Source organism: Panulirus ornatus, chromosome 2 (genome assembly GCF_036320965.1).
Source record: "Panulirus ornatus isolate Po-2019 chromosome 2, ASM3632096v1, whole genome shotgun sequence".
NCBI lineage: Eukaryota > Metazoa > Arthropoda > Malacostraca > Decapoda > Palinuridae > Panulirus > Panulirus ornatus.
In genome coordinates, this window is record NC_092225.1 from 84337558 (window position 1) to 84355812 (window position 18255).

The following is an 18255-nucleotide window of genomic DNA, read 5'->3' on the forward strand; positions in this document are numbered from 1 at the left end:
GAGAAAAAAAAATATATAATCACTTAGGGTTTACATCAGAAATAAGTATTACCTTGTAAGAATGACAATTCAACAAAATTTTCACTTGAAGGAACATACACAAATTCTTGAAATATACACACATAGTTTTTGGTGTATGGAAAAAGCTTAGGCTTTAGAATCTGGAAATAATGTGTGGGATATCACCACAAGTATTAATTACAGTATAATTTGTTGTTCGCTGATGATACAGCGCTGGTGGCTGATTCATGTGAGAAACTGCAGAAGCTGGTGACTGAGTTTGGTAAAGTGTGTGAAAGAAGAAAGTTAAGAGTAAATGTGAATAAGAGCAAGGTTATTAGGTACAGTAGGGTTGAGGGTCAATTCAATTGGGAGGTGAGTTTGAATGGAGAAAAACTGGAGGAAGTGAAGTGTTTTAGATATCTGGGAGTGGATCTGGCAGCAGAAGGAACCATGGAAGCGGAAGTGGATCATAGGGTGGGGGAGGGGGTGAAAATTCTGGGAGCCTTGAAGAATGTGTGGAAGTCGAGAACATTATCTCGGAAAGCAAAAATGGGTATGTTTGAAGGAATAGTGGTTCCAACAATGTTGTATGGTTGCGAGGCGTGGACTATGGATAGAGTTGTGCGCAGGAGGATGGATGTGCTGGAAATGAGATGTTTGAGGACAATGTGTGGTGTGAGGTGGTTTGATCGAGTAAGTAACATAAGGGTAAGAGAGATGTGTGGAAATAAAAAGAGCGTGGTTGAGAGAGCAGAAGAGGGTGTTTTGAAATGGTTTGGTCATATGGAGAGAATGAGTGAGGAAAGATTGACCAAGAGGATATATGTGTCGGAGGTGGAGGGAACGAGGAGAAGAGGGAGACCAAATTGGAGGTGGAAAGATGGAGTGAAAAAAGATTTTGTGTGATCGGGGCCTGAACATGCAGGAGGGTGAAAGGAGGGCAAGGAATAGAGTGAATTGGAGCGATGTGGTATACCGGGGTTGACGTGCTGTCAGTGGATTGAATCAAGGCATGTGTATGGGGGTGGGTTGGGCCATTTCTTTCGTCTGTTTCCTTGCGCTACCTCGCAAACGCGGGAGACAGCGACAAAGCAAAAAAAAAAGAAAAAAAAATAATTTGCCTCGAAAGCAAAGGCAGCCTTTTCAAAAATTGATCCTCATATGAGGAACTGATCTCAGTTGATACTTATGTATGTCTCTCTTTTTAAATCTGGTATACCCTATCATGAGTCCCTTTTTCAGCACATAACTCTTATTATAAGCTTCTTCACCATTTCAATTAACATCACTGAAAACCACTGAAAACCCTATGCCCCCTAGTTATACCCTCAACTGCCACATTACTCACCTTCAAATCTAAACTGTCCATCACTAATACCTGATTTCTTGCATCAACACTACTGACACATTCACTAAGCTGCTCTCAAAACACTTGCCTCTCTTCTTCACCCTCCTCGTGGCCAGGTGCATGAACCCTAATCTCAAGAAATCCGCTTTCATCGTAATCCACATCATTCTAGAGCTCACTTCCTTACTTTCTTTCACATTTTCAAAACTCCCCTTCCTCAGAAGTGCTATCTTTCCTTAGCTCTAGCCCTCGCCCTCACACTAATCCCTGACTTTACCCATATGAAATTCCTAAAATATTCTTCCCCCATTCCCTTGGGCTTTGATTCACACAGCTAGAACATCTAGGCTGCTTTCCTGAAACATACTCCCTATCTCTCCCTTCTCATTCTAGTTATATCTAACCACATTCAGACACTCCAGCCTGAGCCTCTGAGAAGGGCAAGCAATCTTCACTGGGTTCCTTTGTTCCATCTTCAAAAAACTGAAATACAAGAAGGGGAGGGAGGGGGGTCCAGTCCTCCCTCTTGCCCCTCTTTGTCGCCTTCTGCAACAGGCAGAGAATACATGGGAAGTAGTCATTCTACCCTATCTCCACAGATAATCACCTATTTGTACTTTATGGGGAAGGATGTTTACATTTAGGGGCCCTATCTCTTGAACAGTCTCTATCATACCACAACTTTTTAAATTTATGTATGCTGTTTGCAATTAACATATCCTCAATCATTCTATTCCATTCATCCATGACTTTTGAACAGTAAAAGTCTGAGCCTTTGAGAAGGATGGGCTACCCTCACTTGGTACCTTCTGTTCCATCTCCAAAAACACATACCAGATGGGGAAGGATTCCAGTCCTCCCTCCTGCCCCTTTTAGTCACCTTCTATGTCATACATGCAGGGAATGCAAGTGAAGTAGTCATTCTAACCTATCCTCAGGGATCATTACCCATCCATACTATATAGGGAGGGATTTTTATACTCATGGGCCCCATCTCATGAAAAGTCTCTACTATCATGCAACTTTTTAAATTTCTGTATGCCTTCTACATATCATTCTAGTCATCCACCACTCTTACACAACAGAATAATTTTCTACATCTTTTTTCAACCAAGTTTCTTACTTAATCTAATGTACAATCTTTCTTTTTAAATCTGGGTAAAACCTTTACTCTTTCTTGAACCATTCCCTTACTCTCACTTTATTACATCAAAACAATACAGGGGGTCCCCAGGTTAAGAACAGGTCATATAATTAAGAAAAATACCTGTACCTGACTGTAATAATGTATTACATATTGTACTTCATAATAAATGAAGTTCACAGAACATCACATTAAGCAACAGTTAAGAAAAAAAGATGCAGTTTGGAAGTTTTTAAGTATGAGTAACTGACTTTATGTCAGACTGAGAATTAAATATCATATCTTGGAACTCATGTGTAAGCATAGGTGTTCATTGGTCAGATGCTCATAAGTAGGTCAGGGACCCCTAGTTAATATTAAGTGTAGCATTACCTTCATTTTCTATCTTTGACACTAACTACTGCAGTACTTCCAAATCACTTAAAAAAACAAAGAATCTCTATGAATTACCTTCTCAGGAGTTGATGCGCACATAACCATTGCTTCAGATGTAATACCACGCATCTTAACAGGTTTTAGATTACACAGCAACACAGCCATTCGGTTCTGTAATTCCTCTACAGGGATGAATTTGACAAGGCCAGATACAACAGTGCGCATCTTCTCCTCTCCAACATCAACCTGAATCATAATAATCACACTGTAAATAAATGTCCATTTAAAGAATATTTCTCAATACACCAAACAAGATGGAAATACCTTAGAACTCACAATAACCATGGCTCATCAGAACAACAACAACAAAAAAAGATCAGAAATGTATTGGTCACTTCAGTTTGAGAATTTCAAGGAAAAAAGAATAAAAAATTATGGTGCACATACAATTATGGTGCACATACCCATCCTGTATATCTTGTGTGGTTTTAATGGTAAAATATAGTGCTAGTTCTTACCCTCAAGTACTACAATTAACATCCAACCTATGAACCAGGCCACAATTCTTCCAACTAAAACACTACATGAAAGAAATATGGTAATGGTTCCATATGGAGAGTAAGATATAAAAACAGCAAGGTCCAGAAATAAATTTGAAAACTTGGTCTTCAAGGCCAACATATGGTAGCTTAAAACCTTAGCCAGTTATACGAAGCTGCAGTAAGTCTGAACCTTAAAATGTGGCCCTTGTTGTCCTTTAAAGCCAGGCTTTGATACCCTTGGATCCAGCCACAGATCCTAAGATACCTTCTTCATATTTTGAGACTGCTAAATAACCAAATTTGAATGAGTGCAGTGGATTAAGTGTAATCTAAAATGCTAGGGTAACCTTTGGTGGCCACAAAACTGTCTTGGATGCCAACATATGTTGCTTAAAACCTTGCCCTGATTTTGAAATACCCACACCCAATATGTGGGGCCTCTACGTGTTACATGAAGATATAGGAAGTCTGAACCTTAAGAAGAAGCCTTTAAGGGGCCAGCTTCTGTTATCCTTTACTACTGCATTAGGTTACCTATTTTGAATGAATGCAATATATCAAGTGTAATCTATGAGGCTGGGGTGGCTTTTAATGGCCTGAAAGTGGCCTTCCAAGGATGACGTGCAGCGGCATAAAATCTTCTTCGGATTTTGAATCAGATCCAAAATATGGACTCCTAAGTACCACATGAAGCTGTAGTACATCTGAACCTTATAAAATGGCCTTTGTTGGCTTTTAAGGCCAGGGTCCTATTTTGGATGAGTACTGTGAATGAAGTGTAACCTGACATGAATAAGTATGGAAGAGGGCAGATGTTTGAAATGAAATATTTGAGGTCAATATGTGGAGTAATGAAGGTTGATTAAATGAGAAATGATAAGGTAAGAGAGAGGCAAGGTTGTAAGAGGAGTATGTATTAAAAGAGCTGAAGAGGGTGGGCAGAAATGGTTTGGACATTTGGACAGGGTGACTGACAATAAGATGGCTAAAAGCATATATGTGCTGGAAGTGGCGGGAACAAGGAAAAGGGGTAAACCAAGGAGGAGGTAGAAGGACGAAGTGAAAGATGCCACCAATATTATTTTCCCAAAAGCTTTATAACTTCTCATCTTCATCATGCTGTACGGATTTGCAAATCATCTTACCCTTAAAGGTCATGTGTATCAATAAATTATCATTCAGGGTAAGTTCTCACAAATCCCACTTTCAGGAAAATAAGATACTCTGCTAATACTTCATACAAGCAAGGAAATCACAAAATGCTTATGGCCTTTCAGAAAGGGGTCCCATGGTAATTGTAAATAAACAGATAAAATCAAATAATACCATAGCTTTTTCCTCCTACAGAAATTACTTACTCAAATTCAAGTAGTATAATTCCATAACTTATGAAGCTGATAGACACACTAAGCTATGGTCTTCTAATGAAGAACTGAACAAAAATAAAAGAATACAGCATTAAAAATATCTAAATACTAAACAAATTATGTAAGCAATGAAAATCAAATTCAAGTACCTCTTCCACATAGAGAGAGTCAGCATCAGGATGCTTCTTAGCAGACACAATTTTCCCAACTCTGAAATCTAGACGTGACACATCAACAGGGGCCTCATCTTCTGGCTTCTTTCCCCCTTTCTTTTCCCCTCCTACTTTTTCCTTTTCTTTCTTCTCAGATTTCTTATCACCCTTCTCCTGAAAGAAAACAGCAAAATATAACTTAAACGTGAAATAAAATCTAAGTGCTAAGTATCTAAAGTTATGCTTTGTCACTGTCTCCCACATTAGCGAGGTAGCGCAAGGAAACAGACGAAAAATGGCCCAACCCACCCACATACACATGTATATACATATACATCCACACAAGCAAATATACATACCAATAAGTCTCAACGTATACATATCTATACACACACAGACATATACATATATACACATGTACATAATTCATACTGTCAGCCTTTATTCATTCCCATCGTCTCCATGGCCGTTTAATTTGTTTATGGATGGGGTGGTTAGAGAGGTAAATGTAAGACTTTTGGTGAGAGGAGCAAGTATGCAGTCTGTTGTGGATGAGAGGGCTTGGGAAGTGACTCAGTTGTTGTTCAATGATGATACAGCACTGGTGGCTGATTCAAATGAGAAACTGCAGAAGCTGGCAACTGAGTTTGGTAAAGTGTGTGAAAGAAGAAAGCTGAGAGTAAATGAGAATAAGAGCAAGGTTATTAGGTACAGCAGGGATGAGGGACAAGTCAATTGGGAGGTAAGTTTGAATGGAGAAAATCTAGAGGAAGTGAAGTGTTTTAGATAACTGGGAGTGGATTTGGCAGCAGATGGAACCATGGAAGCAGAAGTGAGTCACAGGGTGTGAGAGGGGGCAAAGGTTCTGGGAGTGTTGAAGAATGTGTGGAAGACGAGAACATTATCTCGGAAAGCAAAAAAGGGTATGTTTGAAGAAATAGTGGTTCCAACAATGTTGTATGGTTGCAGTGCGTGGGCTATAACAGACAGGGTTGTGCGGAGGGTGGATGAGTTGGAAATGAGATGTTTGAGGACAATATGTGATGTGAGGTGGTTTGATCGAGTAAGTAATGAAAGGGTAAGAGGGATGTGTGGTAATAAAAAGAGCATGGTTGAGAGAGCAGAAGATGAGTTGAAATGGTTTGGTCACATGGAGAGAATGAGTGAGGAAAGATTGACAAAGAGGATATATGTGTCAGAGGTGGATGGAAAGAGGAAAAGTGGGAGACCAAATTGGAGGTGGAAAGATGGAGTGAAAAAGATTTTGAGTGATCAGGGCCTGAACATGCAGGAGGGTGAAAGGCATGCATGGAATAGAGTGAACTGGAACAATGTGGTACACCGGGATTGACATGCTGTCAATGGATTGAGCCAAGGCATGTGATGCATCTGGGGTAAACCATGGAAAGTTTTGTGGGGCCTGGATGTGGAAGGGAGCTGTGGTTTCGGTGCATTATACATGACAGCTAGAGACTGGGTGTGAACGAATGTGGCCTTTGTTGTCTTTTCCTAACACTACCTCGCGTGCATGTGGGGGGAAGGGGGTTGTCATTTCTTGTGTGGTGGGGTGGCGACGGGAATGAATAAAGGCAGCATGTATGAATTATGTACATGTATATATATGTATATGTCTGTGTATATATATGTATACGTCGAAATGTATAGGTATGTATATGTGCACGTGTGGACGTGTATGTATATACATGTGTATGTGGGTGGGTTGGGCCATTCTTTCATCTGTTTCCTTGCGCTAACTCGCTAATGCGGGAGACAGCAACAAAGTATAATAAATATAATAATAAATAATATACACATGTACATATTCATAATTACAATCTACTGAGAATGTGACTGAGGGTTGATGAAGGTACAATAAATTTATGATGGGGTTGACCCGTTAAAAAGTATGTGATCTCCTGTAATACATCATGATAAATATTCCTGAGTTAGCAACATGCCTTTACACATGGGTTTTTACAGGAAAAAGGATTCAGTCATTCTACTTAACGTTAAACTTTCGAGGAACTCAACCCTGATATTAGCCAGGGCTATCCTGCATGTAGACACTGACACGTTTTCTTTTTAATGATGAGGGCTCCAGTCAAGGGAGAAAGAACACATCAAGGTTGGTCCTTAATTGAAATATGGAGAAAATTATGAAATGGAAAAAGAAAAGACAAGGCAAAGTATTTATGAATTTTGGAGAAAGTGAAAAACCTGTCTTCTAGAATGTGCTAGGTCATAGTTATAGGGAAAGACATGAGAAGGTAGAGAGTTCTAAAGCTTCAACATTAAGGGAAAGAAGCAGGTATCAAAACAGCACATACTTGAATTGCAAATGGCCACACAATAATCACGTGATGCAGCAGCTTATGGAGTATTGCGTGGTCTAGCTAGTGGTGGGGGCATACAAGCAGCCAGCTCTCAGGAGCAAAAACCAAAAAATACCTAAAGAAGAGGGAAAGTGTACCAACATTGTGGCATAGGGCAAGGAGGTCAACTTTGGAAGTTAGCTTGAGACAGTTTATTAGTGTGACCATTTTCAATTCAATTCTGCCAAGCAAGGATATGGAGCTAGAACCAGCTCAAATGTGAGAGCAGTACTCCATACAAGGAAAAATCAATCCACTGTATAAACCGAGCAACTGTTCAGAAGAGAAGTTTTGACATCTAAACAGGACACCCAGTTTCTTTGAGGCAGACTTAGTAATTCCTGTAATGTGGGATTTCCAAAAAAAAGAGTGGATGTTACAGTAATACCAAATATGTTCACTAAGTCAAGGGGTGGAATTACAGAACTATCAAAGGAAAGACGAGAGTTGTGAGGAGTTTTTGATAAAGAGACAGGTATAAATTGGGTCTTGGAGGCATTAAACTTAACAAGATTTTGTGTACTCAAGACATCCTGTTTGAGTTTACTGAGGAAGCTGTGTCAAGACAAGATCGAGTGAGAGAAGGGGAAGCAGACTTGAAGGACATGGATAAATGCAGTGTTGAGTCATCAGCGCATGAGTCTATTGGATTATTTGTGCAGGAGAGGAAATCATTGAAAAAAGGAGAAAAAGTGTAGGAGAAAGGACAGAACCTTGAGGGACACTGCTGTTGATGGAGAAAGGGAGGAGGCTTATTCATCAACAAACACAGAGATAGATCAGATGGAGAGGAAGCTAGATATGAGGAAGCAAAGTGAGGGAGGGAAGCCAAAAGAGGGCGCTTAAGAGACAAGACCCTGATGCCACACCTTGTCAAAAGCCTTAGATATGTCAAGGGCAACTACATGACTCCCTAAAGTAGATGAATTTGGGTAAAGCTCAGGGATAGCTAACACACTGGAATATGTCTGCTAGCGGATCTCTTAGTTTTCACTTTCCAGTTGGGATTTGTCTGCCCCTAAATGCATGATGGACATGCAAAAATATTTACAATAACTGAATAAACTAATGGAAAAGTATATACCTCGTTCACAAAATCTGCAAAGCTTTAATCAACAAAATATTTAGAAAAGATGTTGACCTTTTACCTTATTTCCTTTCTCTATGGGAGGCTGAGGCTGTGCTGATGCTAAATTTGATGACAATGGCACAAACTGGACCTGAGGATCACTGGCAGGACTGGATGATGTGGTCTTCTTAGAGAAGTCATAATACTGTGAGGAAAATACAAAACAAGTAACTTAGTACTGAATAGTCCACTGTATAAGTTTAAAATATGGACTACTTAATAATGTACAATGCTCTCTCATGGACTAGTTAATGAATACTGTACACTATTCTCTCATCCTTGGAATGAATCTATATGATTCCAAGATAAGGCCAAAAAAGACACAGGCCAGGAAGCTCTGTAGAGCTGGTCACTGTATCACTCATTCCTGTTTGGTGAGGTGGTGATGGGTATGGATGAAGGCAGCACATATGAATATGTACATGTGTAAATACGTATATGTCTGTGTATGTATAAGTATGTATCCGCTGAAATGTACATGTATGTCTATGTGCGTGTATAGGTGTTTATGTATATACATGTGTATGTGGGTGGGTTGGGCTAGTCCTCGTCTGTTTCCTTGCATTACCTAACTGACACGGGAGACGGCGATTAAGTATAATAATAAATGAATATGAATATGTATAGACCAACTTTTAAGTTCATCTACATGCCTCTGTAAGTTGCTGCAATCCACTTTGCTATTCAAATCTCTCATGCCCTTTGCACCATCCACAAACATATTCAGGAAGGAGTCTAATCCTTCTAATAAGTAATTCACATAAATCAAAATGAGCAATAGTTAGAAAGAGATTTTGGTAGTTAGAAGAAAACATGTTAGAGAGCTGAAGAGGGTGTGCTGAAATGGTCTGCACATACAGAGAGGATCTGTGAGATGCTAAGAGGGTTTACAAGCAAAAAAGTGAAGGGACCAGAGAAAAGGGGGAAATCATGAAGTAGTAAGGATGGCGTGAAAGATGTTTTGAGGGTACAGAGCCTGAACATGCAAAAGGGTAAGAGGCATGCATTGACAGAGATATCTGCAGCGATACTGTATACAGGGGAAATGTTATAATTGTCAATGGGCTGAACCAGGGCAAATAAAGTGATATGAGGAACCATGGAAGTGTGCTTCATTCTAAACATCATTTCAATTCATCTTTCTTAAGTCCCATTTTCATGCAAGGCCTTGTCTCTTGATGAGATGAAGCCTTACTGTCCATCAATACAATTAAATTTCTTCATCATAGAAATCATATACAATTCAAAAAGAAATATATTTCATGAAGTTACTTATCGTATTATATCTGAGATAAGAAGTACTTAGTAGAAAACTGAGTGGAAGAGGAAGTAGTTCAGCATTAGATACATCATATCAATCAAGAAGGGTAACAATGTTACTTTACTTTCATACAATTCAATGTGGCTAACAATATGAGATGGTAGACAAAATGGTAAAAAGGTGACATGTGAACATAACAACAGTAACTACAACATTAAGCACATTTTACCTGAGTGATTCCCTGAGCTTTCTCAAGATTTAACAAACATTTCTTCAGTCTATCCACCTCCAGTCTTAGTTCCTGATTTTCTTGTCTTAACTTCTCCTTATGTGTATGCACAGCAACTGCCTGCAGTTGTGCAATCTGTGGGGATAAATGTAGACATTCAGCACATTATTGATAGTTTATAAATTGTTCCATGGTAAACACTTATACCTTAAAAGTTCCATGATAAACACTCATACCTTAAAAGGAGCTTTAGTTCTACTGAATACAACCCTCAATCTGCTTCCATCATCCTCCTTATGGGGTTGTTCTCATCATCACATGAAGATTTAACTTTTCCTGCCTTTTTTTTAAATAGCCAGCTGACTTACTGAAAAATCAGTAGCACATGGAGATCTATTCCATTGTGAGCAAGGTGCAGGAAAAAATTCTACTCTCGTCAGTACCCTTCCAGCCACATTATAAGTGTACAGTCGTCATCCATACATTGAGACCCTGTGGGAAATATGTTGCTTTCTGGTTGCCTTAAGTTATTAAGAGGAAGAAAAATAATGTGAATCAGTTTCTTGGGAAAGTGAGAGAGTAACAATGGATATGTTCAGAAATAAGTGACTTAGAGCACAGTTTTAGCAAAATTATGTAAGGAAGGAAGCCTTCACGGGAAGCATCTCCAGTGATTTCAAGTGTATGAGAGAATGCACACATCAACAGTGCCTAATTTTCTCTTTATGTAATCTTGAGGTAATGGAAGATGTAGAACAAGTGATAAACAAAGCAAGAATATTACCAAGGAAAACACATCAATATCTTACCCACACATGTGGAAGGGGAGCTATGTAGGCGGTGATTATGCAGTGCTTCTACAGTGCTTACTATGGATTGTATTTCTAGGATGTATTACTGTCAGTGAGCTGATTTGTAATGTCACTGGTGTTGCAGAATGGTATGATTTGGTAGATGAGTATTAAGAAGTACTCCTCCTTGTCAATGTTGCATATCTTCTCTTATGACTGTGTTGCTGTAGAAAGGTGGGAGGGTGGATTTGGTTGGAAGTCTGGTTTCTCAGATAATGGCTATAAGGATGTTGTTTTCTCGAAGTTAGTTGTGCATTTCTTTGTATTTGTTTCTGATGCCTGTGACACTGAGTGGCAGGATGTTCTTTTTCTTGCCAAGGTTCTGTGGATTAGTTGAGTTTGTTTGTGAAGGGAGAATCAGCATTTCATGATGTTGTTTGTCGGGTGCTTATGCCAGAGGTGAGGGGTTTTGGATGCTATCTGACTGGTTACTGTATGTTTAATGATGAGTAGTATTTTATGGATACTTGTGATGGGCAGTGAAAACGAAACCAATGAATGCAGCTGAAGTATCTGATGGAGTAGTGCTTGTTAGTGATGAACATTTGGCACTGACAACAGAAATACACAGGTGGTCTAGGGTTGGGGTCAATAGCACCATCTTGCATCTGCAGTTAGATGATGACTGGGCCACCATATCCCAGTTGTGAAAAAATGTGAGTGAATATGTAAAACAAATGAGTATAACCCATGGTCTGGCACAAAGGGCAGGTACAGCTCAAGGATGCACTCTGCACAAGAGTAGGGAAAGGGTGTCTCCTTATGAAAAGGAAAACCAATACTCTTAGCTTCCTCATTTCACACACTTCTAAATTCAGTCAAAAGCTTATGCAGTTATCATATATTTAGTACTTTCTTATCTAATCAGTCCTATATTTTCCCAGACATAGCGGTACTACTTTAGTCATATCTACATTGTGAAATGTAATACTCCAAATCATGCCCTGTTGATATTTCTGTAATCACATCAAATTTTATAAAGCACCTAAAACATAAGTAGCCACATCCCAATGCTGATTTCTATGCAGATTTAAAACAAACCTCACCAGGAATTATTCTAAATGTTTTCTCCACATGAGCATAAGACTGTCAAAAATTAAACCTGGGAATTCATGGTATTCACTTTCTCATATTAATCCTTTATCATTATATTGTATAGCAACTATGTATGTAACCAGCTTTCTGTTAACGCAATGAGCACAAGATTTTTCAGTTCTAATATCAGCATCTCTTTTTCACTCAGAATGAAATGGCTCTAATGTACCATGCATTTGTTCAAAGACAATATTGTAATCTTTGTTGGGAAAGAATATTAGATTGGAGCACCAGGTAGAAACATTAGGTAGTAGTGGGTAGGAACATTACCTGGGAGCAGTGAGCGTTATGTGCTACTCCTGCCTTCTGGCAAAATGGTAGATGCAATATACATAAGTGGAAGGTAGGAATATCAGACAGGAGCATTAAGTAGGAATATATGGTAGAAGCAGTGAGTAAGAACATTAAGTAGAATTAGTGGGTTGGAACATAAGGTAGGAACATTACGTAGACATATTAGGTAGCTGTTAGGAACATTAGGTAAGAGCCTCTGAAAATGCTGCACTCAAGTTGCCCTCAGCCAGTGGCCTGTTATGGGTGAAGCATTAAAGGGTGAGAAGCGGAAGTGAAGTTTACCAGTTATGGAGACTCTTTTGCTGTGGGGAATGGGAGTCAGACAGAAACCAAACAAAAGTCAATTTACCTAAATGAAAGCACAATGGACCAAAATTAAGTTATCACGTGCATGAAATATGGAGAATTACATCAAGATATCATAAAGAATAGTAATCACTTATTGCCCTATCGCCATTGGCTTGGGCCTCCCTAAACAAAAAAATCACCACAGGCCACACAATAAACATCATAATGAAACTATATACACACCTTAAGAAGCAATGGAAACATGAAACAAGAGTTAAAGCTAATATAAAAAGTCATACTAAATGTCACCTGGTGAGACACATCCACACCAGATGGTGTGGCCCTATAAGTTTTGATATTTCTTCCTGGGTGAGCTGAGGCCCATTATGACTGTTTCTTGATAATTTTTCTTATACACAGTTCTTTCACTTCATAAAGTGGATTTTTTTCTTTACTTGAAAAGCATCCATTTTTCAAAAACCACAAATCAGTAAGATACAAACCCCACCTGTTACAGATGCACCCTAAAATATACCCTTATTAGACATCATTCATAAATACCTTTGTTCCAATTGTCTCCATTGCTTCTTTAAAAGAACATATAATTTCATCAAGACATTCACTGTGTGGTTTTCAGTGGCTTTCGTAGGATTTTCAGTTGACAAACACACATTTCTAGGATTATCATCTTTCTCTTTTTATGCAAATTCTTGTTGCCTATGTATCGAGTGACTTTAAGTATGAGGGATTTTCCTTTTCACTCTTAAAACCAATCTTTTGATATTATATAAATCATTGGTGGTAGGGTTATGAGGAAGAGAAAATGAGGGACTTGATAATACATACGTAATATAAAATACCAATCAATATAAAAAACAAAGTTAACATGCCAACTCTAATACTACAGATGTGTTGTGGGTTCTAAGTAAAATTCCACTATTATCAAAATATGCACATCATTTAGGTACACCATGAATTATTTGGTTTGGAAGGTAAAAACTGAGTTTAAATGTCTAAAAGAAATATTGAAATCCGACAGTGTGGGGCATATCTTGTATGCATCAATTTGATCCCAACATATTTCCAAAATCACTCAGATCTAAATCTTACAATGCATGGCAGCATTCGATGGAATGCATAAAAAATGAAGAGAAACAGGTATTGCTAGACCCCCCAGGTAAGATTTCTTGTTGTAATACTGCTTCATTCGGTTTGTATATCAATGTACTAGGCAAATAAAACTTAACAGTATCTAATCAAGTGCCAGGTGAGTGTATTTAGTCTGGTGTCGACAGAACAATCACTTTTCTAATGTCCTCGAGCCTAGCACAAGAACATTTGAAAAAGACGTTGGGTGGCTGTAAGCATCCCTCTAGTTCATTATCTCATTAGATATTGACAATGGTGTTACCAATGCATTTGTGGCACTGTGAACTGGGGACATAAAATACTTTTACCTCACAATTTTCCCCATTTTTCATAGCCCAGCCTACTTTATAAGAACTTAAAACTGATGGCCTAGGTCTTGCTATACCTAAAATCACACACTCTAGATCAACTCTAGAAGGGTCCAGAATCCATTGAAACACCTCTTGTCAATATCTAATAACAAAAACACATGTACCCGTAAACTGAAAATATGGTTCATTAAGAAAACCTCACCAGAAGGTGATCAGGCAACATAAAAGATCCCAATTAAGACTAAATAACCCTGTGATGATTACACTATATTATATTTTCATTGTATTTTGATAATTTCAAAACAGCCTGATTTTGGTTTGCTGTGCTTTCATTTTGGTACAGTGTCTATCATCTAAGTAATGCGTTAGACCCATTACGTTTAAAAAAAATATTCGCAGCAGAAGCACAGCTTGTAACATTCATAACTGGTATATCTGTCATATATACGCCAATTGGTAATGAAATAAAAGGGAGGCCGAAGCGCTATCGGTGCCACGGAGGACAATCAACATACTGGAAAATGTGTAAAACATTCCAGAACAGTGTTCACTCCAACCTAAACAAACGTCGAGGGCATGAGTCCGAGTATTACGTCAGGTGACACATTAGTCTGGATTGCTCTCTAAACATTATCATATGCGATGACTGCTCTCTGGGTTGCTGGTAGCACTTTCTCCCCGGTTCAGATTAAAACCTTGAAAATTACCTGTTTAGTAAGCAGATCAATCATCTGTTCGGCCTGGATGGCCCTTTGTTCCAGCCTACTTAATACTTCTGGTGATGCCATAATGTGTAACAGTCCTTGGAGAGATCTTACTGCCACGGTGCAAGTCAATCTCTAAAAATAAACACATACGAAACAATAGACACAAATTCCAACTCCACAAATACCAACACACGTCGTATGGTTTTACTAATATCACCGATCTTTAAGAAACTGCATTTACAAAATATAATTCAAAGAAATATGGCATCATTATATCAATATTGTTATAATGTAAAATGTGAAATTAATTTTGGATGCTCATTGTAAGATATATTTAGTTCATTGATTGATACTAAAACTTTCTTCATAATTTTTAGTGGAAAACTTTATTTTAGAAAAGTAAGCCGGGTGAGTAACAAACGACGATGAACATCCTGTGGTTATTTCATTTTTTACGGGGTATTGAAGCAGCAAAGAAACACTTCCTTGATACCATTGAGGATTTCCAGTATATATATATATATATATATATATATATATATATATATATATATATATATATATATATATATATATATATATATATATACAGACATATACACATATACACACGTACATAATTCATACTTGCTGCCTGTATTCATTATCGTCGCCACCCCGCCACACATGAAATGACAACCCCCTCCCCCCGCACGCGCGCGAGGTAGCGCTAGGAAAAGACAACAAAGGACACATTCGTTCACACCCAGTCTCTAGCTGTCGTGTGCAATGCACCGAAACCACAGCTCCCTTTCCACATCCATGCCCCACAGACCTTTCCATGGTCTACCAGACACTTCACATGCCCTGGTCCAATCCATTAACAGCACGTCGATCCTGATATACCACATCATTCTAATTCACTCTATCCCCTGCACGCCTTTCACCCTCCAGTATGTTCAGGCCCCGATCCTTCAAAACCTTTTTCACACCACCCTTCCACCTCCAATTTGGTCTTCCTCTTCTCCTTGTTCTCCCCACCCGTGACAGATATATTTGCTTTGTCAATCTTTCCTCACTCATTCTCGCCATGTGTCCAAATTTCAACAACCCCCTTCTGCTCTATCAGTCATATTCTTTTGTTACCACACATCTCTCTTACCCTATCAATACTTACCCGAGCAAACCACCTCACACCACATATTGTCCTCAAACATTTCATTTCCAACACATCCACCCTTCTCCGCATAACTCTATCTATAGCCCGTGCTTTGCAACCATATAACATTGTTGGAACCACCATTCCTTCAAACACCCATTTTTGTTCTCCGAGATAACGTTCTCGCCTTCTACACATTCTTCAACGCTCCCAGAACCTTCGCTCCCTCCCTCACTTCCGCTTCCATGGTTTCATCCGCTGCCAAATCCACTCCCAGATATCTAAAACACTTCACTTTCTCCGATTTTTCTTCTTTCAAACTCACCTCCCAATTAAATTGTCCCTCAACCCTGCTGAAGCTAATAACCTTGCTCTTATTCACATTCAGTCTCAACTTCCTTCTTTCACACACTTTACCAAGCTCAGTCACTAACTTTTGCAGTTTCTCACCCGAATCTAGCGATGTGTCATCAGCGAGCAACAATTAACTCACTTTCCAAGCCCTCTCATCCAGAACAGGCTGCATACTTTCCCCTCTCTCTAAAACTCTTGCATTCACCTCCCTAACAACCCCATCCATAAACAAATTAAACAACCATGGAGACATCACGCACCCCTGCCGCAAACCGGCATTCATATATATATATATATATATATATATATATATATATATATATATATATATATATATATATATATATATATAGGAAAGGAGGCTTGTGTTAAGATAAGAGATACCAGGAAAGACTGAATGAAGAATGGCAAAAGGTGAATGTAAATGAAGGTAGGGGAGTGGTTGAGGAATGAGAGGTATATGGGAAAGCAGTGTTGGCATGTGCGAGAGAAGCGTGTGACTTGTTGGAGGTGGGAGGTCTTATTTGAGAAAGGTTAACGAGTGGTGAGACGACGAAATTAAGTTGCTAATGAAAGGGAAAAGAGAAATATATGAGCGTCAGTTGCAGGAAGGGGATTGTTAGTAATTGGGAGATGTATATGATAAAGAGAATGAGGTCAAAAGGAAGTATAGAGACTGAAAAGAAAAATGAAACCGAGAGGCGAGGAGAATGGGTACCAGTAAACTTCAGAAAGAATAAGAAATTGGTCAACAAGGCTTTTAGTAGTGTAAGAAAGAGAACGTTTAGGAGCATCGGTGAAGGGAGCAACTGGGGAAAGAATAACAGGCATAAAAGGGTTGTCGAATGTGATGTTAAGGTGGCAGATGTGGGTGTTTGGATCGGGGAGGTATGTGAAACGAGAGTCTTGGCAAATGGATTGGTGAAAAGAAAGGAAGTTGTGAAAGCCTTAAATGAGATGAAGTGTGGGAAGGCGACCGAAGTGGATGGGACTGTAGTTAAACTTATCAAGAGGAGGTGACTGTTTTTGATTGGTTTGTTAGGATTTCTATGGCTTGTTTGACTCACGAGGTGGTGCCTGGTGATTGGCAGGATGCCCGTATAGTGACACCGTAAGAAAGCAAGAAGGACTAAAGCTGATATTCAAATTACAGAATTATACGTTTGTTGCAGTGTACTTGGTAAGTTGTTTGGGAGGATGGTGATTGAGAGTGTGGTGACATGCACAGAACATCAGACTGAGAAGGAACAATGTGGCATCAAGAATGGCAGGAGTATGGATCAGGTGTCTGCCTTGAAGAATGTGTCCGAGAAATTTCCAGAGAAACTGAAGGATTTGTTTGTGGCGTTTATAGACGTGGAGAAAGCGTATGACAGGGCTGATAAAGTTGCTCTGTGGAAAGTGTTACGAATTATATGGTGTGGAAGGAAAGCTGCTAGAGGCAGTGAAGCTTTTTTTTTATCGACAGAGTAAGGCGTATGTGCGAATAGGGAGTTGGGTGAGTTGCTCCAGGTGAAGGTGGGACTGCTGTAGGGGTGTGTGATGTCACCATAGCTGCTTACCACCCCATCCATGTTAATGGATGGGGTGGTAATGGATGGGGTGGTAAGGGAAGAGAGTGCAAGGGTCTCGGAGGAAAGAACAAGTCATCAGTCTGTTAAGAATGGAGGGGCTTCTGAGAAGCGTCAGTTATTGTTTGCTGATGACACGGCACTGGTGGCAGATTTGAGTGAGAAATTGCAGAAGTTAGCCTCTGAGTTTGGAAGACTGTATGAAAAGGAGTTCAGAGTGAATGTGAATTAAAGTAAGAATATAATTTCCATTAGTGGACAGAGGTCAGATGGATGTTAGCATGAATGGAGAAAATTTTGAGGAAGTGAAGTGCTTTAGATACCTGGGATTCAACGTAACAACGAATGGAGCCATGGAAGCTGAAATGTCATAGGATGGGTGAGGGCGCAATGATCCTGAGAGCATTAGGAGTGTGCAGAAAGACAGGTCACCATCTGGTAGGGCGAAGATCGGCATGTTTGAAGGTCTTGAATTTCCGATGATTGTTGTATGGTTGCGAGGCGTGTGCTTTCGGTATGAGTGCACGGAGGAGATTAAATGTTTGAGAACAATATTTGATGTAATGAAGGTTGAT

General features: G+C 39.2%; 1 protein-coding gene across 1 annotated transcript in view; it reads right to left on the minus strand.

Moving 5' to 3' along the window:
- Positions 1 to 14820, minus strand: part of AIMP1 (aaRS-interacting multifunctional protein 1) — a 28711-nt gene extending 13891 nt beyond the window's left edge. Inside the window, exons 1-5 of the mRNA XM_071678772.1 lie at positions 14618 to 14820; positions 9923 to 10057; positions 8452 to 8577; positions 4929 to 5105; positions 2946 to 3116 (exon numbers count right to left, since the gene is read on the minus strand). Of these exons, the coding sequence (XP_071534873.1) occupies positions 2946 to 3116; positions 4929 to 5105; positions 8452 to 8577; positions 9923 to 10057; positions 14618 to 14698 (690 nt within the window). The 5' untranslated portion in view covers positions 14699 to 14820. The remainder of the gene's footprint in view (positions 1 to 2945; positions 3117 to 4928; positions 5106 to 8451; positions 8578 to 9922; positions 10058 to 14617) is intronic.
- Between the last annotated feature and the right edge of the window lie 3435 nt (positions 14821 to 18255).